Here is a 26,416-nt window from a genome sequence, read left to right on the forward strand (position 1 = left end):
ACAAAGCACTTAGATGTTTTAATTGTGGCTCTAACGGAAGTCATTAATAGATAAAAATATTCTCTTACATAAAATTTTATTAATTTTAATTTTTTTCTTGGAATGATACTGATTCTCTCAAAATTACTTAACAATTCCAAAGGTCAAAAAGGCTTCCTTAGGACAGACTTGTTCTGTTCCTAATGACTGTTCTGGAACCATAGTCAATGAAATCATCACGAACACAATAGTGTTTGTTCTGGGACAGGCTTTCTGATTCCTCATTCCAAGAAAAGGGAGACTAAAAAGCCAAACCAAAAAATATTTCTCCCAAACAAACTGTACTGTTTGAATGATCCTCTTCATCACTGTGCTAAAATGCTCGCTGGAGTTATTTTTAACTGGGAACAGAACATTCATTTTGGAAAAAGTTCAGTTCCCTAATTTTGTAATGAGCAGAAATACATACTTTCAATGAAAGACTATGCAAACTGCAGTAACCCCGTCAGCAGAAAAGAAATATTGTGGTTTTTAGGAATGAAAGTCTTCTAGGTGCTGGGAAGCCTTGAATCTGGATCACCTGCGTCAGTGCTGGAAGCAACAGGGCGCTGAGCATCACCTGGACATGGAGCTTGTTTCTCTGCTCATGCACAACATTTCCCCTTAAATAACGAGCCCCGGGGATGCCAAATGGGTTCTATTGTCTTTATTGATTGTTATTACTGTTATTAAACAATGTTAGCCATGTATGATGATTAAAAACAACTAATATTCTTGGAATATGTACATTCTATTAACTGATATAACTCAATCCAGTCTTCCATTACAGCAATGAATTTTCAGGTTGCACAAAGACACAAGTAATTTATATTCCAACACAACAATCACTTCTGGGTTAATAATTTCACAGTTTCCTATTATATGGCTGCATGTACTTATAGAGTTTTAGCACAAAGCCAATACGAATGTGAAAGTATCCTCATTCTAATGGTTACTGTGCCGCTAGAGATGGGTGTCAGCAATGGGTATCCTCCTGAGTTCTACGATCTGGGAGTCAGTCAAGGTGCCTCCCTCCTGGCTGCCTTGACCAGATTCATTATCACTGACACTGAGACCAGCACCTGCAATAGAAAAAGAATAAACACAAAAACTCCCAACTGTTAGTGCAGTGAATTAAGGGTCAAGTTACAGTAAGTCAACATGTTTATTTAAATATACTAGAGGCCCGATGCACGAAATTCATGCACAGGGGTTGGGGGGAGGGTCCCTCAGCCCAGCCTGCACCCTCTCGCAATCTGGGACCGCTGCCTCCTAACCACTTGCCTGCCTGCCTGCCTCATCACCCCTAACCACTCTGACTGCCTGCCTCATCACCCCTAACCCCTCTGCCTGCCTGCCTCATTGCCCCTAATCACTTGCCTGCCTGCTTGATTACCCCTAACCACTCGCCTGCTTGCCTGCTCCTAAGTGCTTGCCCCTAACCGCCTCTGCCTTGGCCCCCACTGTAGTGGCTTCGTCCAGAAGGACGTCCAGAATGATGCCCAGAAGGTCGTTTGGCTGTCCGGTCTAATTAGCATATTACACTTTTATTATTATAGATTAGTAAAGAGTGAACTATATATTTAGAATAAATATTTTTAATAACTGACAACTATAAAACTATACTTTAAATTCCTTTTGGTAGTTTTTAAAAAATATATTTTATTGCTTTTTTAAAGGGAGGAAGGGAGAAGGATAGAGAGTTAGAAACATTGATGAGAGAGAAACATCGATCAGCTGCCTCCTGCACACGTCCTACTGGGGATGTGCCCGCAACCGAGGTACATGCCCTTGACTGGAATCGAACCTGGGACCTTTCAGTCTGCAGGCTGACGCTCTATCCACTGAGCCAAACCAGTTAGGGCTCCTTTTGGTAGTTTTATTAAGTAAAATTAATTTCTAAAGGCACAAGTCGGGGTTCTCAATGATTGACAGGTATAACTTACTCCCAGGAACAGCATTTTGGGACTATTAAAATAAAATAAAAAATCAGGCAGGTTATCAGAATTTTTCAGCAGGGTTTGGGGGTAGGGTTAGCTGTTCAAAAACCACATAACCTCCAACCCCACAGGCACTGAAAGTACAAGGCCCTTCAGCTGGGACGCAGTCAGGGTGGGCAGAGATCCAAGAAGAAAGACGTGCACTGACAACACCTGGTGCCATATCAGCGCCCGGAAGACTCGGACTCCGAATGACTCAGATCTGATCCTGAGATAAAAATAATTATGCAACACAGTGCCAAACAGATCTGCACAAGAGTCACCAAAAGCTGGCTGTTAACTACAGAGAGTACCCAGAATCTGTTTTGAGGGAGCTCCAGTATTCACTATTTTTTTTACAACTTAGAGTAATTCAGAAAATTTAACGCGATACTAGAGTAACACCTCATTTTCTCTAATTCACAAACTCTCTCTCTCTCTCTCTCTCTCTCTCTCTCTCTCTCTTCTCTCTCTCTCTCTCTCACACACACACACACACACACACACACACACACACACACACACACAGAATGGGGATGTGGTCACAGGGCATGCTGCTGGTTGAATTTGTTGGGCACTAGACTCTAAATGAGAAGGAAAGTGAAAAAACAGCTGCTGGGAGCTGAGACTTCCTTCTGTCTGAGCTGTAGGAAAGCTAATCTGCAGATCTGGTAGCTCTAGGAAGATGGTGGGTTAGCTTTGTCTTACCCTATTTGGGATGGAAGCAGGAGCCCATTAAGGACCTTCTTCTAGTCAAACCCTGCCTCTCCTGGGTCTCTGTCCTTCCCATCCTCTCTCTGCTAAAGAATGCTGTTGACACCCCACTTCCTCCCTTTGCTTCTGTGACCCTGTACTTGCCCACCCCACGCTCTGATCTCCAGAGGTCTGCTTTCTCTTGCATCTCCTTCTGCTGTCTGACCTCCAGAGGACTTATCTGCAGGACTTACCAAGGCCTACAAGATCCACCTGAGCCCTTGCCTGCTCTCTAGCCTGATATCTCACTAGAGCTGCTGGTCACTCCCTTTTCACACCATGTCATTATGCTGGCACTGCCTGGGATTCTCATCCCCCAACTCCTTAATCTGTCAGCCTCCACTCTTCCTGTAACTATCAACTCAGGAATCACCTCTGCTAGCCATGGAAACATGATGATTCTCTTCCAAAATTTCTGACTCTCCCATTGGATTATGTACTTTCACATCTTTATATTCCTAGCTCATAGGACAGTGCCCAACACACCATAGGTGTTCAGCAAATGTTTGTTGTATGTATTAATAAACTATGCTCTGCATCCTAGCTCTTGAAAATGCCTCTTCCATCTCTTTTGTCCACTCTCTTCCTCTGATCTATTTAGCATTCCACTGCCCTTTCCTTCTCAAGAACAAACATTAGTCCCTATGGCCAACTGCATGAAGTCTGACACCCTCTGTATTGGCTGTAAGCTACCTCCTAACCTGGCTCTAGCCTACTGAGTAGACATATCTCAACCTTTGCCCATGGGAAAGCTTTTTCAAAGTGATCCTGGACGCGCCATGTTAATTCCAGCCTGGGTGTCTTCCTGCCCATCCATCAAGACCCATGTCCATACCCTTTCCCAAATACTTCTCTCACTACGCCTTCAAAACAGGGAGTTGGAGAATGCAACTGAAAAGTCCTAGTTTATACCTGAAAAATTATTAGTTGCTTCCCCTTTATTCTCTCAAATTGCCCTGGTTTGGAGATAAGTTATATGTTAGCTCTACATATAATATGTAAGCCATGAAGTCAAATGTGTAACAATGAAAAAAGGAATGATGCAAATTTTCCACTTGTAAAAGAAAAGGTGCTCACATATTTTCAAAATGAAATGAATCAAATTGCTATGGAATTTAAACTCTTTGAATTAGTTTAATAAAATAATGTAAATTTTTTATTTTAAAACACTAAAATTTATAATACAATGAAAACTACATTATTTGGCACTATTTAAACTTAGGATGAAAATCTTTAGATGTTTATTGAAATATACTAGTATGCAAAGGTTTACATAACTTTTCAGTCATTTGGGGGTTCAAATGAAAAAGAATTAGAAGACCCACTTGACTTGGAGTGGCCCATAGTTAAGGCGGACCTGAAACAGATCAAGGTTTGCAAATTAAAATGTCATAGAGGACAGGGAAGCTAGTATAAATCAGTACTTGTGAGCACCGGATAAACCGAAGCGCTGGAGTTCCATCTAAAGAGGCAACTATTACTCAACTCCAATCACTTTGCTGCTAGATTTCTTTGTGTGTGTGTGTGTGTGTGTGTGTGTGTGTGTGTGTGTGTGTGTGTTAATCCTCACCTGAGGATACTTTCTCTATTGATTTTTAGAGAGAATGAAAGGGAGGGAGGGAGGGGAAGAGAGAGAGACACACAGAGAGAGGGAGAGAAACCTCAATGCAAGAAAGACAAGTCAATTGGTTGCCTCTGGCATGCACCCCGACTGGGGCCTGGCATCAGAACTGCAATCCAGGTACCTGCCCTTGACTGGGAATTAAACTGGCACTGTGATCCTTTGGTGTGCAGGCCAACACTCGAACCACTGTACTACACCGGCCAGGGCTAGATTTTTAAAAAATGACATTCTGGATTTTTATGGAATATAAAAATGCTAAAATGCTAGAGGGTCAAACAAAACATCCTGATGGGCCAAATCTGGCCCGTGTGTCAATTGTAAATTCTGCTTTAGATAGAATGGCATGTGGACTGTTCCTCTTATTCGACCACATTCTACGATGGAAAGTGTCTAGGGGTGGTGCTGGATTTTTATAGTACCTTTTCTAAAAGCAGAGGGAGCCAATGTGAGAGACTATTATTTTGGTCTTTTGAAGTATTTATTTCCTAACAAGTGTAGCAAACTCTCAGGAATAGTAAACTCTATAAGTAAGGAAGTCATTCCAGGCATTCCCCAGCTAAATGCATTTAATACTTGTTATATATATAGGACCCACATCTAATTGAATTATGCTCCAAGAATTCATTTTATGTTCCCAGTGTTATAACATCAATAACTGACCACTGTGTAGTACTGGAAATTATTTGTACTCTGAAAGCCTCCTTTTTAGTCCTAATGATAATGAGCATTTTATATATTTGTGCATTCCCTCCTTCATGAAACTCTCTTCTCTCTCTAGATCTCTTTCTCACCATGCTATCCAGTTCCTTCTCTGGGACCCTCTTCTATTCACTCTTAAAATGTAGATATTATCCATGATGTTATTCTTGTTTCCCTTCCTCCCTTCCTTCCTTCTTCACCTTTTTTCTTCTCATCTCTCCCTTCCACTCTCCCTGATCGGTCTTATTCATCCCCATAGCTTCAAATATAATCTCTGCACAGATGCATTTCAAATCAATACCTTTGACCCTGAACCCTCACCCAAGAGCCTCCAAACCTGAATATTTAAGAGCTACCAGACCTAATAATCAATGTGTCCAAATCAGAACTCATCAGTGTCCTGCTTCACACAAATAAATGAACAGATGCTCCTTATACAATCTCCCAGTGACCTTGTGTGCAGCAGGTCTTTGCTGCTGTCTCTCAGCCTTCCTCCTGTGTGCATCTTCTCTTTTTCATTTCCTCTCTTCAAATCTGAACCTCATTCTTTTGGACAATTGTAACAACCTCCCAGCCTTTTTGATTTTGCTTCTAAATTTATTCTTTATCTTTCCTAAGAGTTATTTTGCCTTAAAAACCAGTAGGAACATGCCATTCCTCTCCTCACAAACATTTATGGCTTACTAGGTTCTTTAAAAAAAGGGGTTGGGGTCATATGTAATACTTGCAACAATAAAGATTTTTTAAAAATCCCACTCCTTAGCATGGCATCTGACCAGCATTTTAATATTATGCAAAATACCAGGAAGTGTTCTGTTTCCCCAAATGAATATATCACTACATGTGTTCTGGAAACACCAGGTTATCTTTGAGCGAGGGTTTTTTTAGAGCTGCCAAAATGGTAATATGAATTGTCTATCTTCACAGTTTCCCAAATATAATCAGTCAGGTGATCGTCTCATGGAGGATGACTATGAATATCTCAAGGAGGGTGTTACCTGAAAACCAGATGGCGGAACTACAGTCAGTTTTTAACAATGCAGCTCAACTACCTCTCAGGCCTTTCTCCCACTGCTGGCTCTGCTCCTCCCACATCCCAGCCACACTGCAATGCCTGTTCTCCCCAAGCAGGCCATGCACGTGTAAGTCCTAGGCGTTGTCTAATTTTATTCCCTCCATCTGTATTGCCTTTCCTCCACTCTTTACTTATTTCAAACCTACACATTCTTCAAGAATCAATTAATAGAGGTTTAAAAAAATGTCCTGATTCCCTCAATAATCAATAACTCCTTCCACTACTTATATTACTCTTCCTTATGTCATGACTGTGTGAATGTCTATTCCTCCAAGCAAACTCAAAGTTTCATATTCATTCATTCTCCAACAATACCTACGAAAGGTTTACTAAGTGCCAAGCATTTTTCTGAATATATGGATATCTATATATAGTAAAATGCACTTTTGAGTTATTATTTAAATAGTTTCATCTGAGTATGGACTATATTAAAAAAAACCTCCTCTTTTTATCTTGCTTAGTTGTGCATCTAGAAATCAAAATTTCACTGTAATTTTTTAACAGTGTCAGTTCAACATTTTTATGAGTAAAAAGATGAAAGAAAAAAAAAACCTATACATTTTATTTGAAAACAACTTTCCATTGGGTTACAGGTTGGGTGGGGTTGAATTTACAGGAAAAGCCAATAAAATACTGTATGTGATAGCACTTTAAAAACTGTACAAAGGCCCACAGTGCTGCCTTTGAAAGTTTCTGCTTTAACGCTACTCCTAAGAAGGTCTCTTTGGCAGATCAGAGGCAAATCTCTCAGTGAAATCCCTAGCAGATTGCCTTATGACACTGAACTTGTCTCAATAGTATCTTGGTGTTCTAGAATGATTCCAGGACAATGATACTTACATTTAGTGAGAACATGCCTTTTTCTTAAAAGCAAATTGTAAATTATTTTGAGGTTATGTTATGTTTGGTGTCAAGAGCAAAATAACCCACAGTGAGGCTGAAATTAGGAATGGGTTATGAGAATCAGGCTGTGCTAAGGGTGACTGACTGTACTGATGCAACTTCATGTGAAGAAGATATAAATTGTAGCACAGCCAGAGTGCCTACTTCAAATGTAGTTCGTGGGCTCACACATACCAGTTTTTAATGCAAATATCAAGTCATCAAACTCCTGGGACTCCTCGTCGGCTATCAGTGAGCCCTGGCCGTATGCGCCGGAGGAAGGGAACGTGGCGCCATTCTGCGGACTTGGCTTTAAGTCGGGACTGGCCTGGCTGGCTGGTTGGAAGGATCCTCTCTCCCAGTCAGGTGGCACCTGTTGGGGGTGGGGAGGAAAGGAAACCACAATATGAATACATACACATTTGTGCTGAATGTATATAAAGTATTTGTCTCTGCATCTCATTACACAAACCAAGTGAAAGGGCTGCTGAACTGTTTAGAATCGAGGCCTTTAATTGTACCTTTGTTTTTTAGAGAAGTATGTTTCTCCATGAGACAATCTAATCTGGTGATTCTAAATGATTTCTCTATTAGAATTACTTGCAGATTTCTATGCAGTCATGTGTGGGGAAAGAAAAGTATTTTTTAACCCAATCAATACTTTTTATTTTTTTTAAAAAAAGCATTGTGCAAAGAAAATTGTTAAAAATATAAGAATTGGAGAGGAACCCTCCTAATGTTTGATCTAAGATACAAATACAATTTTATAGCAGCTATCTATAAGGACATAATGAATTGAAAAAAAAGTTCTCTGATAGTATCCTAAACTCCTCCTTTTAAAAAATTAAATAATTAAAAATTCTATCCTGAGCCCAGCCGGTGTGGCTCAGTTGTTGAGCATCGAACCCATGAACTAAGAGGTCACTGGTTTGATCCCCTGACAGGGCACATGGCTGGGTTGTGGGCTTGATCCCCAGTAGGGGGCGTGCAGGAGGCAGCAGATCCATGTTTCTCTCTGATGGATGTTTCTATCTCTCTATCCCTCTCACTTCCTCTCTCTCTCTAAAGATCAATAAAAACATATTTTAAAAATAAAAATTAAATAAAGTGAATCAGAGACTATTGAATGACTAGATATAAGATTAATAGATAAAGAAAAAAACATATTAAAAAAGTAAAGATAGTTCTATCCTGAAATAATTAAAAATATTCACTTCCCTTGTGGTTACTGGTAAAACCCCCTTAATCCTTCCTTTCCTAATGCTTTCCCTTCTCTGGAAGGCTTTCTAGAATGTCTCTGACAGTCCCTTGTTGACAGCTGGATCAAGGCCAATCCTAAGCCTCTGAGGAATGTAGAGCACACGTTAGGGTATGCCCCTGTGCAAACCCCGAATGAACACTCGAGTAGTGGCTCAGGCCCAGGAATTGAACTGTCACAGCTGCTGTCTCCCAATATAAGCTTTTCTGAGCGAATGCAGGGATGTCGCAGACTGAGAAAAGTGACCCGAGGACTGTAGAAACAAATTTGAGAGAAGACAAAAATCGTAAAAAATTTTGTTAAGAAGTTGAACATCTAGATCAGCACAGTTCAACAGAACTTTCTGTGATGATTCAAATGTTTGATACCTGCATTCTCCACCATCGGAGCTACCAGAGCACTTGAACATATATTTTTAATATTATTTTGTTTTAGTTAAAATTTAAATAGCCACACATGGCTAATGGTTATTGCACTGTACAGTTCAAATCTAGGTAAATGCTAGCATGGGTAATCAATAAAAAAGACAAAAACCTTTTTTAAAATTCATTCCTGAATTGTTGACCCTAAAAATATCCATTTCCATTGTTATCAACTTTGATGTGAAAATAATTCAGTTTTTAAAACTTTTGGGATATAGATATGGTACTAGATTTCTAAACATTTATGGTACTACAGACATATTCCAATTTTTAAATACTGTACTTGATTTTTGATCATTTTAAATACTGTATCTTGCCCTGGCCGGTTTGGCTCAGTGGATAGAGCATTGGCCTGGGGACTGAAGGGTCCCAGGTTCGATTCCGGTCAAGGGGCATGTACCTTGGTTGCAGGCACATCCCCAGTTGGGGGTGTGCAGGAGGCAGCTAATGGATGTTTCTCTCTCATCGATGTTTCTAACTCTCTATCCCTCTCCCTTCCTCTCTGTAAAAAAAATCAATAAAATATATTAAAAAAATAAATACTGTATCTTAATTTTAACCTAACATGGGTAAAATTACTTTCTATATTTACATGGAAGAGAAAAAAGTATCACTGAACAGGTAGATTATCTATCTACTAGAGGCCTGATGCACGAAATTCGTGCAAGAGTAGGTCTTCCTTCCCCCATTGTTGGCACCAGCTTCCCTCTGGCACCCGGGACCTTGGCTTCCCTCACAGCCCCGGCTTGGTCCTGAAGGTCGTCCGGAAGGATGTCTGGTCTAATAAGCATATTATGCTTTTATTATTATAGATTATCTATCTATCTATCTATCTATCTATCTATCTATCTATCGTCTATCTTCCTCCTTACCTACCTATCTATCAACTGTTTCCTTTTCAGACACATGCACGTTGATTTGCGACCATTTTTCAGAATGCAAGTAAACACAAGTACTATTCTCCTTGCCTTTCAATACAGAGAGGGCAGGAAGAGCTATGTGAAGAATGGGAGACAAGCACGTCTTGGGCAATGCAGACATTCTTAGGGACTGCATACCATCTCTTTCTGGACAAACGTCTTTAGGTGTAATTTAAAGCCTGAGCCATGGTCCCAGTGCCACGGCAGCATTACTAACAGGTTGGTGGCAACGTGACTTTGACACAGGAAACCAATGTGATGTGAACATAATGCAGAGAGCAATGGGAGGGAGACTTTACAGAGGACATCCTGGATAGACTTTCTAAGTAGTGCTGCTAAAGCACTCTTCTGAGCCTTTGTTCTAAAATATTTTCTGGTATTTAAATTAAAAAGAGTTTCAGCCTATTTTCACTTTGTGTTTGATGGGATTGAAGTAGTGAGTTGGGATGGGTGAAGAAAGAGAGGTGTGTCAGTATTTTGAGGAAAAATAGTTAAAAACAAAAACAAAAGCCACAACACTTCTGAAGCTGGTTTAGACACCACCATGTCAAATTCGGGAGATTTTGAAGAAAAAGATAACAAAATATGCTCTGAGTTCCTAGAACAAACTGCTGGTTAGTATAGGTTGCAGGGCAGGGAAGAAAATGAATTCAATAACATGCATGATATTATAGTTGGTCAGCATGTAGGAAAAGGATTTAAAAGTTACATAACACCATTTAACTTGTACACTTTTTGAGTTGGAAAGGCCGTACGTATATGGGGAAGAAACAGACAGATAGAGGTCAAGTCAAGGTCAAGGGCAGGACCTCTTCCATAGCACTGATTAGATTCTGGGTGGACTTGCTGATTTCCCCTCCAGAAGGAGGCATTCCGCTCCCGGGTGTGAAGAAGGCTGTGCTGGGTCCTGGGTGCCCATTCATTTCCACTGTGTAGCTGGCCTTCATGGGGCAACAAGTCTGGTTGTGAAGAATGAAATAGACCACAAAAACGTAAAGCCCCTGCAAAAGGAAAGAAAACTAGCATGTTAAAAGAAATCCTGCTACCACAGCTGAAGAATAAACATGGTTGTAAGCATAGCGATTTTCTACAAATGTTTTAAGCTCTACCCGAAGCTGGGATTACAGAACAATGTTAAAGGTCTAGCAAGAGGCCACTGTAAATTTCTGAATGTCATAAAAAAGTTATTTCATATCATTTGGGAAAACTGCTCCCTCACTAACAAATCATGTTTTTTCTTGGTTAAAACATGAGCTATGTACATTTTGTTTCAGAAAGCAAACCTCTTACCTTCCAAAAAAATTACTATCTTTTCCCAGATCTCACTTGTTTTCATTTTTTTCTCTTAGCAAAGTGGTTGAAGTGAGCTCCCACCACCTTGTAGGCTTCTGTAAGGGCAGCACTAATGAAGCCTTCTCATTTTGTTTATATATCTCACCTACTTATCTCATTTGGAAACAGAATCACTGGGTAGGGACTCAGAGGAATTCTGTGGATTACTTCATGTTTAGCATGCCTTGCTTCTCAGTAAATGTTACATAAGAACAATAAAGCTGTCTTGTACATTCTTAAAGATGTGCTGGCCCTTTAAATTATTTTGCAATCCAGTCAAATTTTTAACAATTGCTCTGCTTCCATCAGAGATAGCAACTCAAATTTTGCATTTGTGTTCCCAACAGTGCCTACACTGCTTTCCTTCATGATTTCTACAAGGGATCTACTGTATACTTCTAATGGAGCTCTATAAAGCTTGTTAATTTTGACCTTTACATTCCGCCAATAAAACATGCTAAATTGTGCCTCTTATGTCTGTTAATCCTGGTGTTTAAGTTTTGGAAGCAAAGAAGAATTGCCTGAGTTACTAAAATTCTTACATTAATCCACAAAAATGAAAGCAAGATACTTAGCTTATTAAAGAAGAAAAAGAGTTACTGTCAAGATTTTTCATAAAACACAACTAAGTATCTTCACATTGTGGAGTTGTCATTCTCCCACAGTTCCTAACCTTTCTAGGAATATAGAAGCAACAAAGTAAATATATTTGTGAGCTTGAAATTTACATCTGCTGGTATAAGTAGAAATAAAGTCTATTAGAAAAATACACAAAACAAGAATTACAATCAACTTTTAATATAAAATGAAATTAGAGGACAGCCTGCAAGGTAGGCTGCTAGCATCACATCTCTGTTAAAAATTAGGCCTTTCTCACCGTTCTGCTGAAATGACCCCTTTTCAGGTTGGCATCCAGTCTACTTAATTAACAAATGTTTTAAAATCAGTGGTTTAGCTGTTAAAAATATTTTAAAATATAACTATTCTAACAATGATATGAAATTAGTAACAGTTATTTCCTTTTGAATTAGGGTTTTTTGTGTGCTTTTTTAAACAACATTAATATTTTAAATTATGTAGACGGGAATTATTTTCATGTGCAAATGATGCTGTGAACATTAGCAGAAACAAATCTTCCTGAAAATACGCATACACATCCAAATTTTTTGTTTTGTTTTGTACAAGTAACTTTTCACATGAGTATGACCTAATTACATTGGCCACAGCAGTAGACAAAACAGGAAAAAAATTAAACTGTCAGCCTTGAAAACTGTGAGAATGTCACTGATTTATTTCAGGATTTCTCTAAGTGTTACAAAGTGATAGGGTAAAAGTTAGATCAGAAAACAAAAAACAAGCTTTAAAGCCCATCTCTAAGGACCCATTTGTTATAACAGCACATTCTCTCGTGTTTGTTTTAATATCTAGCCTTTTGTGCTTTGGGAAAGGAACTGACTGCTGAAATAACTTGCATGTGAAAACTGCCTTTTTTTGTTAAAAGCCTATTCACACATACAGCAAATTCTTTGAATCATATAGGTGTGCCCCAGGAAACATAAATACCATTAATAGGAAAAGAAAAGAGTGTTTAAATGCAACTTATATGACATTTGCCTGTGCCCAGCGTGGCTGGGCAAATGTAGAAAAGGAACCTTCATTACCAAAGTACTCAGCTGTGGAAGTTTCTAAGCTCAGAGTAAAAACAAGTCCCTATTCCAAATACTGCAGGCTCTCCTTTTTATGATTGTCTGCAAAAAAAATTTAAGAGAGAATCTAGAATCTCAATTATTCAATAGAATATGCTGACCACCCTCTATGCGCACTGCCAGGCACTGAGATGCAAGGATAAAATGTTTGGCTCCTCTCAAGTTGTTCACAAAGACAACAATATCCCACAAAATAATAGGTTAACTGTTTTAGAAACAAGCACATATAATCCATCTGTTCTTCCTATTCTTTGCCTAGTGAAGAGAAGGGAATTCTTTCTGTGCATTGCTTTTCAAAAAAATATATATATTTATTGATTTCAGAGAGGAAAGGAGAGGGCGCTATAGAAATATCAATGATGAGAGAGAATCATTGATTGGCTGTCCCCTGCAAGCCCCCTACTGGGAATCAAGCTCAAAACCCAGCATTTGCCCTGACCGGGAATTGAACTGTGATCTCCTGGTTCATAGGTCGATGCTCAACCACTGAGCAACACCAGCTGGAAGATGCATTGCTATTTTCTTTACTTAGATCTCTACTTCAATGATGAAAAATGCCTTCAAAAGTCTTTAGTTTGATGTATCTGGATTGAACATACCCACTATGCCAATTTTATATTTCTTTTGATTCAGGAATTGAAACTTATTGACAAATATTTAGTGAGACACAATGAAACTATAATGGGCTAGAGGAGTTAAATATTTTTAACATCATGAAGGAGCAAAACAAGTACAGAAGATTTTGGCTGATTATCTCAATAATTTTTTTCAGTTCCATATGAGGTGAGAGAATCATTATTGCCATTTTGAAACCGGGCACAAATTAAGCAGAAACAAGGTTGAATCATATATGAGCGTTTATTCCAATAATGCTGGCAGTATGCAGAGAGCAGCAGGCCATCCTGTAAATTCTGCTCTAACCTCCCCTACTAACCAGCTGATTATATATGGATAAGGAAGAAAGGCTACGTGCAAGAGGGAAGTGGGGCAGGAGAAGGGCTGCAGGATCTGTGGTCTGTGTGTCTCCTTCCAGGATCTTGAAGTCCAATAACTAGTAGTTAATATTCAATAGTGTTGAAACCCAGCTCTGCCATTTCCTGGGACCTGAGAATGGTCAGCATTCCTGAGACAAACTCCTGGAGGGGGTCAGGGTCCAGGCACAGCAACTAATCCAAGCATGTCCTGTCCTTGGTTTGTTCTCAAAACATATTTTCTTTTCGGAGCAGTGGACCCATCCAGGCTTAGAGGCTTCCTTTTCTTTTTATAGCCTTGTTTTTCTCTTTGCAACACATCCTCCACTTTCCCAGGGTCTGTAAGAAAATCTCTTATCTCTAGTTATTAAAGGAAAAAATAATTAAACAACTGTGGTCCTATTGGTCCTATTCTTGTTGTGTGCCCTTTCCCTTATCAACCGTACAAATTTAACCAAGGAGTGGTGGCAGATGAAGAGTGGGGAAAACAGGGAGTTGACTGAGCTGCCTGGCTCAGAAGGAAGTGAAGTCTCGGGGCTTCACATTTGTCAAATGGCAATGGTGACTTGGAGAACTCTTCTAAAACCTGAGAGAGTCCCCTCTGAGGACTAAGATATGGCCTGCAACTCAGAGCAGTTAAGCCTTGTAGGACTTGTAAAAAGATCTCAGAAAAGGGTGAAACCCAGGTATTCAAACTATAACTGCACGCAGGCTGTCTTAGTCAGCAATCTTCTTTGTCCCTGCCTCTCCATCCCATAATTCCTTCATGTTGCAGAAGAGTGTTAAAATAGCAAATGCATTAAATGAACTCATTTAATAGCTGCCTGGCCCATTCCTTTAATTTTGTTTGTCTCTAAATAAAGTGAAACATTAGTTCATGATTTATTTTTCCTGAATTCTGAATGTTATCCTGCGCTCACAGCCAATCGGAGCTAGTGTGGCAGCCTTCGCACCACATCCCCCACCAATGAGAATTAACACACCCATACGGCAAGAGCTGCCAGCAACCCTGACTAAATGTGTTGAGCAACCTGCCATATTGACTCCAAATGGCCTCTGTCTCTAGTATTTATTTAAATTCTGGCAAAGAGTTTTGAACAATGATATATGATAAAAATATACAGATGATAGTGCCAAGCCTGCCAATTAAACACAAATAATTAAATCAGTATAGATATTAAATTCCATATGGTACCAGTACTTACATATTTGAGGAATAAAGAGCTAGAGATTTACACTCAGTGAAGGCATAGTCTTACAGACACCATATGCCTCACTGTATGCCATGACAGTTAATGAAGAACAGTGATATCAGTAGTTGGAACTGACTATGGAAGAGGCATATCATGACTCAGAGAATTTGAAAATAAAGGAAAAGATTTTGCTAATATAAAATTCCAGCGCATTAAGATGAAAAAAAAACCACACAGAGAGATTAAGAGAATTATAGAAGCTAATATGTAATAAAAATACCCTAGGACTGGTAATTGCTTTCCTTGAAATAGGGAATCCAATAAATGGAACTGAAGATGAATAAAAAGATATAATATTAATATAAGAAAAGTTTCCTAAAAAATACAATAAGAACTAAATTTGCAGATTTAAAGTATAATACTGTGGCCCAGCAACATTTTGATACAGATTCTTTAATACCCCAATCTCCTAATAAGTGGTAAATTTTAGGATGGCTTTAGACTTCTTTACATCAACTTTAAATGCTTAAAGATAATGGAGCAATATCTATTAAGTTCTGAGGAAAAAAGTGGTCAAAGAATATTATACTCAGCCAATCTAGCATTTGAAATTATCAAACATAGAAAAATGCTGGGAATTCAGCATCCAGGAATCTTCTTGGGGAACTCCTTTCCCAAACTACATGATAATAAAATATAACCAATAAAGAGATGAGTTGGCCCATAGAGAGGAAAAAACAAAAAATTCAGTAATGAAGATAGCTAAAGGATCATGTAAAAGGACCATCCATTTAGAAACAGAACCAATATTGAAAAGCATTATAAGAATTACAAGAGGCCCGGTGCATTAAATTTGTGCACTGGGGGGGGGGGGGGAGCGGTGGCGGGGTTGTGTTTCTCAGCCCAGCTTGCACCCTCTTCAATCTGGGATATCCCTCTCACAAACCAGGACTGCTGGCTCCCAACCGCTCATCTGCCTGCCAGCCTGATCACCCCCTAACCACACCCCTGCCAGCCTAATCGACGCCTAACTGCTCCCCTGCCGGCCCGATTGCCCCTAACTGCCTTCCCCTGCTGGCCTGGTTGCCCCTAACTGCCCTCCCCTGCAGGCCTGGTTGCCCCCAACTGCCCTCCCTGAAGCCCTGGTTCCCCCCAACTGCCCTCCCCTGCAGGCCTGGTCGCCTCCCCCCCCCAAACTGCCCTACCCTGCAGGGCTGGTCCCCCCCCCCCCAATTACCCTCCCCTGCAGGCCTGGTCCCCCCTAACTGTCCTCCCCTGCAGGCCTGATTGCTCACAATTGCCCTCCCCTGCCGGCCATCTTGTGTCCACATGGGGGCAGCCATCTTTGACCACATGGGGGCGACCATCTTGTGGGTTGGAATGATGGTCAATTTGCATATTACCTCTTTATTAGATAGGATAGGTAGAGTTAAAGGTAAATGTTAAGTGTCTGGACAATGCAGAAAGCATGATATTAAGTAAAAACATTCCTAAATTTGGAAAGATTGAAGATGGGAGGAGATCTGAGTACCAATGACTTTATCATCTTTTTTAGCATGTAGTCAATCAATACTATAAGATTGAAATACCTAGGTGATAAAAACCAGTGTTTCTAATACTTTAAAGTATTTATTATTTCTTTTCTTATTTTTTGAAAAACCACTTATAATTCCTGTGGTGATTAGAATATCTTTTGTGGTGTAGATGCATATTTTGAAATTCAACAATTATTTCTCTTCCATTTTAGTTTTTCTTATGACAAATCTAAGTAAAATGAAATTGTTTTGTATATTATAGTAACTATAATATTGTCACATATTTAAAATTTATTTATATTTAGGCATCCAATAATATTTAGTATGCCTGATGTTCACTTCATGTTATTATTTTTACTTTAAAACAGTCAATGACTTTTAAAATGATCCTTTATATTAATGATTTATTTACTCTTTCTGGTGTTCTTCATTCATTTCTATAGAATTGGATTTCTCTCGTATCTTTCCCTTTTCCTTTAGCCTGCAGAACTTCTTTTTAGCATTTGTTGTAGTTCAGTTTTGTTGGAAATAAATCCTTTCAGCTTTTGTCTGTATAAAATGTCTTTATTCCACCTTCATTTTAGAGAAATATTTTAACTGGATATAGAATTCTAGGTTAATAGATTCTAGTTTTTGGTTTGTTGGGAGTCTTTAAAGATGTCATTCCATTGTTTTCTGGCTTCCAGAGTTTCTGATGAGAATTATGTTAATTTTTATCATTATTTTCTTGTATACAATGTTCCCTTTACTTACCCAAGCTGCTCTCATCATTTCCTATTTAGAGTTTTTAAGAGTCTGACTATGATATGCCGAGGTATATTTTTCTTTGCTTGGGGTTCTATAAGCTTTCTGAATTTGGAAAATTGCTTGTCACCATTCTTTCTATTATGGTCACCTAATTTTAATATGGATTACTTATGCAGGAAGTTTGAAATTATTTTTAAAAATTTTAATCTTTATACTTTTATTCTGTTTCAATTCTTTTATAATAAATATTTATAAATTTTCCCCCAAATCAGTAATTTAACAACAACAAAAAAACTCCAAGCAAATTTGTCAGTATATTAGTAATGATAAATTCAATACATTGGGAATATATGGACACATGAACCATTTATTATTGTTGTTTTCTATTTTATATTTTTAAAACTTTGAAATGTAAAGATATTAAAATAATAGGAATAATGTCTTTAGAGACATAAGGAAAACATATAATTTCAAAATCTTCCACTATATGTTCATTCTATTATAAAAAACAGTTAAACGAAATAGGCAGTGGAATCATACAAGTGGCCTAATCAACACCACCTATCTCTTAGATAGCCTACAAAAAGTGCACACAAAAAATGCAGTATAAAGGACTTAGAGGAATAAAATCTTTATTAAAGTCAGACTTTCTTTTTTTAAAATATTTTTTTATTGATTTCAGAGAGAAAGGGAGAGGGAGAAAGAGATAGAAACATCAATGATGAGAGAGAATCATTGATTGGCTGCCTCCTTCATGCCCCCTATTGGGGACCAAACCCACAACCCAGACAACCGAGAATCGAACCGTGACCTCCTGGTTCATAGGTTGTCAACCACTGAACCACACCAGCTGGGCCAAAATTAGACTTTCTTTGGCTCAAAAATTACAAATTTGTGATTACAAAAAGAATACCTTCCACTAATCTGTAACCTCCTAGAAAACAAGAAATTATGTCCAGTTCAGTTGTATTTTTTAGTTTATGGGATGGTCCCTGGCACACAGGATGCGCTTAAGAAATTATACTTTTTAAATTTCATTAGTGGGAGAGAGTAGGAGCGTGTGGTGACAGATATAGGTCTGAGGCATGTGTTGGTTTTAGTCCTCTAATTCTCTCACTATAGTTAGGGAATTCAGTAGTTGCTCAATAAAATTTTGCTTTTGCTTAGTCTTTTTGTTTCACATGTTACATGTGCCAAGACACTCTTATGGGAGAAAGAAGTGTCCACTCCTGCCTGGGTCTCCGCTCTTCTGGGTCAGTGCCCCTCTGGCAGGGGGCTTGCTTGGTGCTAAACCCCAGCTGACTTCCTGGCTGTGTCTTGCTTCTCTGCGGGGGCTGGGTTTGCATAATGCTGCTGGTCCTTCCTGTGGCTTCTTCTCTTTAGAAGGTGTCACAGATTTCTGCTTTTGCTTTCCCCTTGGCAGACACCCTTGCCAAAGTCTCTGTTTCTGGCTTCCTACTGCTCTTAGGCTGCTGACCTACTGCCATTGTACATCACCAGTGACTTAGCAGCAAAGGCGATGGATTTCATGCCAAGGACAGAAATGAAAAGACGAATACAATATTTCTGTATTTATACATTTTTTTCAGGTGTGAGAAAAGTTGGAATTTTAATTTTTATTGTTTCATATTTTCAACTGTTGTTATTTTCACACTTTAAGTTGCTTTTGCTAATGTTGTTATTTATAATAGGAATCACAATCTAAAGTGTGCATTAAATATGCAGATAAAGGAAACAAGTGAGTTCATTTTGACGGCCATTGGTTAGTCAGCACAAGAAATACTTAGACATCTGTGGGAACAATTATTACTCAATGCTTTGAAAAGTACTCGGGGGGGGGGGGGAGATAGATAATTACCTAGTGTTCACCATAGGTTATATAAAATTCTTCTAAAATTTCTTACTAATTTAAGGTATATTATCTATTCAGAACCAGTAGAGCCATGAAAAGTTCAGTTGACTTAGTCTGCTGGCTTCCGAAATGTCTATGACTAAAATATCTGGGTAGCAGGAGTTCACTTTCAAGGTTTGGGATTAGATAGAATGTCTATGTTAAATTATGTAATCCCTAGAAACAACCATTATATGGATTTTTATCATAAATATCCAGAGTATAGACAAGATAGTTTTCCCTTTTATATAACCAGGGCTTTGATCTACAACTTAAGAGCATAATTCTCTGCATGTCACTTACAGATGCAAGAAACATTTGGTTAGTTTTCTTTGTGATAAATGCTCATGAATAAAAAGAAAATTACTAGGTCCAGCCTCAACAATCTCATCTGATCAGCATCTCCTTGTTCCACAGTGCTTTATCTTCAACACTCTCAATGTTCTTCATGCTTCTAAGTTTCAAAACATGGAGAACTCATCAGTCATGACACTACTTATCAGGAGCCAGACTATTTCTGACAAGATAAAAGAAATAAAATATGTAGTGGTTTTTGTTTGTTTGTTTTTAAGTTATGAGAACACAAACTCTTGACCCCACCAAATCCCTGAGAGTTCCAAGATTAGAAAATTTTCAGAAGTACAAATCAAATTGGGTACTAGGATTGCAGGAAAGAGAAGACTGAAGGTGCTTATAACAATACTGAGATAAACTAAATAAAGTAGAAGAGGTGGAATCTGAGAATAATATTTTTAAGGTTTTAATAAAATGTGGAAAAGGAAAACAAGTTGCAGTAGGCTTTGACTGTAAAAAAAAAACACATCTTAAATTAATTATATAAGTACCAAACTGTATCATGATTGTTTATTTAAATCTTATTATAGCTGTATGTACATTAAAAATAATAATTTAAAATCAATTTTTATATATTCTAAGAAATTTCTGTCAGAGGCAACTGAAAAAAGCCCAAGTCTGTAGATTGAAACAATAATAATAACAACTACAACAACAATAAGAAAATAAAGTGGTGTTTTCATGTCCTCTGGTGTGATTTTTCTAGGCAGAAAAGACTATGTCAAGTTGGCCCACCGCCAAACTGTATACATATATCGAGTAACCATAATGAGCTCTCTAAACATCTTGAAAAAACCACATAACAAGAAAAAGGACAAATTCTGATGAACACAACAGCATGAATGAATAAAAAAATCAGTATTCTGGGTTAAAAAAGTTGGACACAACCTGGCCAGTGGCTCAGTGGTTGAGTGTTGACCTATGAACCAGGAGGTCATGGTTCGATTCCTGGTCAGGGCATATGCCTGGGTTGTGGGCTCTATCCCCAGTGTGCGGCATGCAGGAGGCAGCCAATCAATGATTCTCTCTCATCATTGATGTTTCTATCTCTCTCTCCCTCTCCATTCCTCTCTAAAATCAATACAAATATATTTTCTTAAAAGTCAGATACAAAAGAGTATTTACTGTATGATTCTATTAATACAAAATTCTAGAAAATACAAATTAATAAATAGTGGCAGAATGCAGACCAGTGGTCGCCTGGCTCTGGGAGCAAAGGAGGGATATTCTACAGGGAGGGTGGGGAGGGTGTCTGGGAAATCTTTCAGGGGTGATAAAAATCTCCTCCTCCTCCTCCTCCTCTTCCCTCCTCTTCCTCGACCTCCTCCTCCTCCTCCTCCTCCTTTTTTTATTGTTGTGGTAGTTTCTCATCAATGAAACTTAAGAATAAACTAGGGGTTGAATTTGTTGTTATAATAAATTGAACACTAACGTTTTTTGCCAAGGGTCAGCAAAATTTTTCTGAAAAGAGTCACATCATAAATATTTTAGATTTAGCAGGATATATGGTCTCTGTTGAAACTGTGCTGAAGTTGGAATTTTTTATAATTTTTACATGTCAAATATATTATTTTCCTAACATTTATAAATGTAAAACCCATTCGTAACTCTGTAAGTACTTTTAAATATAGTGTTTTGTCAGCATCCTTTATATTGGCTTTTTGAAAACAAGACTTTAAAAATTTAGCATTCAGATATCTGTGAGCCACTTTATGGATTAAGCTTAATTGTCTGGACAGGGATAGGTAACCAAAGAATACTGTTGATGATGATGAAAAGGAAAAATTGGATGATCCAGTGCTAATAAAAAGCAAGAAGAATCACTTGGCTGAGGAGATTAAATTAAATTTCATATATGTTGATGTGAAAACATGTAAGGTTATTTTAAGTACGAGACTGAGATCAGGAGAGAAGGCAAGGTTAGATACACAAGCGTGGAAATAGCTGCGTAGTGGTAAAGTTAAAGCCATTCTGGGTGTATGATTGTTTTTAAAGGTTACGTGCTGTAGAGAAAAAAGCTGAGTGCTCAGGATTAAACACAGCTGGAGGATATGAACAGGAAGAGGAACCAGAGAAGTAAACAAGGAACAACCGCCTGGTCAGGCAGATCAGATAAGAGGTGGTTAACTGTATCGGAGAAGTCAAGAAGAACTTCTGTTCCAGAAGAATGAGGCCGTCCACATCGTCAGAAACTCAAGAAGAAAAAAAAGAGGCATTTGTTTATTTCAGATATAACCAATGTCTTTGGGAAAAGCACAATTACAATAGAGAGCGAGGTGAGAATAAACTGATATAAGTAATATAGAGTGCTGTCAAGAAAAAGGTTGCCTTAGGTTAGGGAACAATCTGACTCATGACAGATCAGCCACTTTGATAACTACTGATAGATGTCTACACTTGATGGGAGTGTTTTCCTCCTATCCACTCACTTCATTCATTAGTATTCTTTTATTTCCTAATTAAATGCATTGGGGCATTGCTTAATAACATTGTGTAACTTTCAAGTGTACTATTTTATCATCATCTATATATTGTATTGTGTGCTCACCACACAAAGTTTTTATTCTTATTAAGAGCAAAAGACTACATAGCACAGAGTTCAATTCCTTTTAACTACAAATTGAATCAGGCATCCCATGTGAAGATACTGAGTGAATATTGCACATTTCACATATTCTACAATGCTGGATTAATGTGGTTGTACTTTCCTGTCAATTTTATGTCTTCTCTGACAAAAACTGGGAGATGCCCAATTTTTGTATTCCTGACTTCTTTCTGCCCCACAAGTTGCTGAAGGCAGCCAGCCAGCCAGCTAGACACGTAACTACTAGGTTTATATTGCTTTTAAAAGGAAACATAATCTAGTAAACTTTAAAGAAATGATTCATTTCATTGTAACATGGTTAATCAAATGTCAAAGAGGATCTAAAGGCCTTGTTTTAGAAACATTCTTGGATGAGTCAATTCCAAAAATAATGACATAGTCCCTGTAGTGTTCATAGAAATGTGAAACTCAACATCCTATGCTTTGCTGTACTGAATACACAGGTATAAATCCTGCACTTTTCAGATAGAGATTTCTCATTATGACTGGCAAATTCTAGATTGTTACACCAGCAGATAAAAGCTCTTGAGCTATCACATTTCTGGGAATCTTTGTATTTATAGATTGGAGATAATTTAAAACATTCCAAATTCATTGTTAATATTCATTGTAGAAGAGGTAGAGAAAGAAAAAATACAGAGAAGTCCCCCAAAAAACCAAACACCTCAAAATTTGTACCAAATCTTAACTCTCAAAAATAACCACTCTACGTTGGATATGAACTTCCTTAAAACTACAATTTCTAGCGAGGTTGTATTTTCCCCAACCCATTAATTATATAAGGACACGTTTTCATATGTAAGCATTTTTTTTTTTCTTTTTTAAAGAGCTGAAGGTTGGATTTATAGTTGGGCAATAGCTGGGTAACCTCAGGTCTTGTTTGCCTGGGACAGTCCTGGTTTGCTTGGAATTTTGGGGGCATCCTGTTGTCTCAGCATTTTTATTAACACCACCCCCTTTCCCTCAAGCATCATTGACAGTGAATTATATGGCAATTTATTTAGTATGGCTAGATAAGGCTCTGCAAGGGCACAGCCTGTGAAGTTACTCTATTTGATACAGCAGAACTATCAAGTGTATCCATAAAAAACCCAAGTCTAACTATACCTCTCCACATGAGGATGGTCTGGAATTTAAATTCCCTCTGAACTATTTTGATTCATTCATTGAGTTAATACATAATAGCCGAGTGTCCACCAAGTAGTGTACTGTAGGTTCCATGCAGGTAGTGCACACACAGGCTCAGTCCTTTTTCCCAGAGTATTTCATGCCCACTAGTGCACTTCAGTGCTTGGAGCTCCACCAAGAGTTCCTCTGCTTCCTGAACCTAGGATCACTGCCTGCAGGGAAAATCAGTAAAGTGGAAGATGCGTCTTACCTAAATTTGGTGAAGTTCTTTCAAATATTTTCTCTCTCTTCAGCAAAATAATGTTGTGTACTATTCTTTTAAAAAAATCTTTATTGTTAAAAGAATTACATATGTCCCTCTTTTCCCCCCATTGACCTCTTCTAACCTGCCTTCACCATCCTATTGTCTGTGCCCATGGGTTATGCATATATGCATACAAGTTCTTTGGTTGATCTCTTCCCACCCACCCCTGCCTTCTCTCTGAGATTCCACAGTCTGTTCCATGCTTCTATGTCTCTGGATCTATTATTTAAAAAATATTTCAGTCTCTGCCCACTGGCATGGCTCAGTGGTTGAGAGTAGACCTATGAACCAGGAGGTCAAGGTTAGATTCCCAGTCAGGGCACATGCTTGGGTTGTGGTCTCGATCCCTAGTGTGGGGCCTGCAGGAGGCAGCTGATTAGTGATTCTCTCTCATCATTGATGTTTCTATCTCTCTCTCCCTCTCCCTTCCTCTCTGAAATAAATTAAAAATAAATAAATAAAAGTTTTTCAGTCTATGCTATGTGGGAAATTCTGTGATTCATAAAATAATATAAAAGATGTGATATAAAAATAATAATATCAAAGAGCTTACTCTAGAGCCATGGTCGGCAAACTGCGTTTCGCGAGCCACATGCAGCTCTTTGGCCCCTTGAGTCTGGCTCTTCCACAAAATACCATGGCCTGGGTGAGTTATTTTGAAGAAGTGGCATTAGAAGAAGTTTAAGTTTAAAAAAATTTGGCTCTCAAAAGAAATTTCAATCGTTGTATTGTTGATATTTGGCTCTATTGACATTAATGAGTTTGCCGACCACTGCTCTAGAGTTAAAAATATAAGGCATAAATAAAATTAAGTCCTGTGGCCTAGAATGTGTGCTACAATGAAGATTCACATTCTTGAACTTCTTTTGCAACAGAAAATTTCAACTTTGCAACAGCAGATAAGTTTCATAGGTGAATAGTAGTCCCTCTCATGATGAAAGTCAAAGGGAAAATAAGATTTAATTTTATGTATTTATTCTGTAGTCAATTTTTCAGAATACTATATATACACTGAGTGGCCAGATTATTATGACCACCCCATCAGTACTTCGTTGGGCCACCTTTTGCCTTCAATACTGCAGCGATTCTTCTTGGCATTGACTCCACGAGATGTTGAAAGGTGATGTGAGGAATCTGACACCATGCCTAATGAATAGCACTGTCCAGTTCTGTGAGATCTAATGGTTGTGGAACCAGCTGCCTGATGGTTCTTTTAACTTCGTCCCACAAATGCTCAATTGGATTGAGATCTGGTGATTGTGGGGGCCACCTAAGCAAGGTAAAGTCTCCCTCATGTTCTTGAAACCACTCCTGCACAATACGAGCACCGTGGCATGGCGCATTGTCTTGTTGGAAGAAGCCATCTCCATTGGGATATGCCATCAACATGATAGGATGAACTTGATCAGCAATGATACTTAGGTATGTTGTGCTATTCAGACGTTGTACCACACGAATTAAAGGGCCCAAATCATGCCAGGAAAACATGCCCCAAACCATAACACTGCCCCCACCAGCTTGAAGAGTTGTACTCATGCATGTGGGGTGCATGCTTTCATGCTGTTTCCGTGAAATTCTCACTCTGCCATCTGCATGATGCAACTGGAAACATGATTCATCGGATCACATGACTTTTTTCCAGTGCTCAACTGTCCAATCCTTGTGTTCCTTTGCAAATTGGAGACATTTTATCTTGGTAACAGCAGACAGCAAAGGTGTTCGAACAGGACTTCGGCTTCCATATCCCATACAATGCAGTGTACGGTTAATCTGCCTACAAACGTCAGGTGGTCATAATAATCTGGCCACTCAGTATATATATAGTGAAAGATGAAATTTTTAGTAGTGCCTCTTTTAATTACAACCTCAAGTCAATCATTTCCCTTTTTTAAAAAGAGTATTTCTTTTTATTAAATGAAAAATATAAAAATTTGGAGTCCAAGGATATTATTCATTATTCTTGTGATTGGTAATATAACAAAAAATCTAAATAAGGATTTTAGTTCAGCCCTAAACTTAATTTTCTTTAATGCTTAAAACCATACTCTTGTAAAACATGGGATATAAAATCAGATATCTTAGGACTATCTCATAAGTAGTAATAGTAAGTATATGATATACTAATCCTATCTAATAAAAGAATAATATGCAAATTGACCATCACTCCAACACACAAGATGGAAACCCCCATGTGGTCAAGATGGCCACCCCCATGTGGACACAAGATGGCTGCCACAAGATGGCAGCAGGGGAGGGCAGTTGTGAGCAATCAGGACTGGAGGGGAGGCCAGTTGGGAGGGACCAGGCCTGCAAGGGAGGGCAGTTGGGGGGGACCAGGTGTGCAGGGGAGGGCAGTTGGGAGGGACCAGGCCTGCAAGGTAGGGCAGTTAGGGGTGACCGGGCCGGCAGAGGAGAGCCGTGGGGGGTGACTGGGGCTGCAGAGGAGGGCAGTTGGGAGGGACCAGGCCTGCAGGGGAGGACAGTTGGGGGGACCAGGCCTGTAGGAGAGGGCAGTCGGGCATCCCTCAAGGGGTCCCAGATTGGAGATGGTGCAACCTGGGCTGAGGGACACACACCCCCTCCCGTGCACGAATTTCATGCACCGGGCCTCTAGTTAGTATAATAAGTAGCTCAGCTATTATATTGAGCTATATTTCATTTATGTGAACCTCCACTTTTTCATCTGCATAATGGGAATATCAGTATCAGTTACCTCTATGGATTACTATAGGTGCAAATAAAATCACTGTAAGGTATGCATTTATAAGCCGTAAACTTGCTCTCTATATATATTAGGTGATATTGTTTTTATTGCTAAAACGATTTGCACAAAGTTAGTCTCATCCTTATCCTGGTTGATGTCTTTCCTTGTACAGCACATCCTGAGAAAGGTACAGGCATCAGTTTCCTCATTGATAGGGTTTATTCTTTGAGTCATGTCAAAAATGGTGGGAGGAGGGAGGACAGCTAATGCTTCAGCAGTTTACAATACCTCCTGAGTAGAGAATAAAGTTGCAATC

The 26,416-nt window shown here is 38.7% G+C and overlaps 1 protein-coding gene across 1 annotated transcript in view; it reads right to left on the reverse strand.

Annotated features, from left to right (window-relative positions):
• Positions 1 to 679: 679 nt before the first annotated feature.
• The window catches only part of ADGRV1 (adhesion G protein-coupled receptor V1), a 452,962-nt gene continuing 427,225 nt past the window's right edge, over positions 680 to 26,416 (reverse strand). The window contains exons 89-91 of the mRNA XM_054714338.1: positions 10,440 to 10,631; positions 7,226 to 7,403; positions 680 to 1,100 (exon numbers count right to left, since the gene is read on the reverse strand). Coding sequence (XP_054570313.1) covers positions 982 to 1,100; positions 7,226 to 7,403; positions 10,440 to 10,631 — 489 coding nt within the window. The 3' untranslated portion in view covers positions 680 to 981. The remainder of the gene's footprint in view (positions 1,101 to 7,225; positions 7,404 to 10,439; positions 10,632 to 26,416) is intronic.

This window comes from Eptesicus fuscus, chromosome 4 (assembly GCF_027574615.1).
Source record: "Eptesicus fuscus isolate TK198812 chromosome 4, DD_ASM_mEF_20220401, whole genome shotgun sequence".
In the NCBI taxonomy this organism is placed as follows: Eukaryota; Metazoa; Chordata; class Mammalia; order Chiroptera; family Vespertilionidae; genus Eptesicus; species Eptesicus fuscus.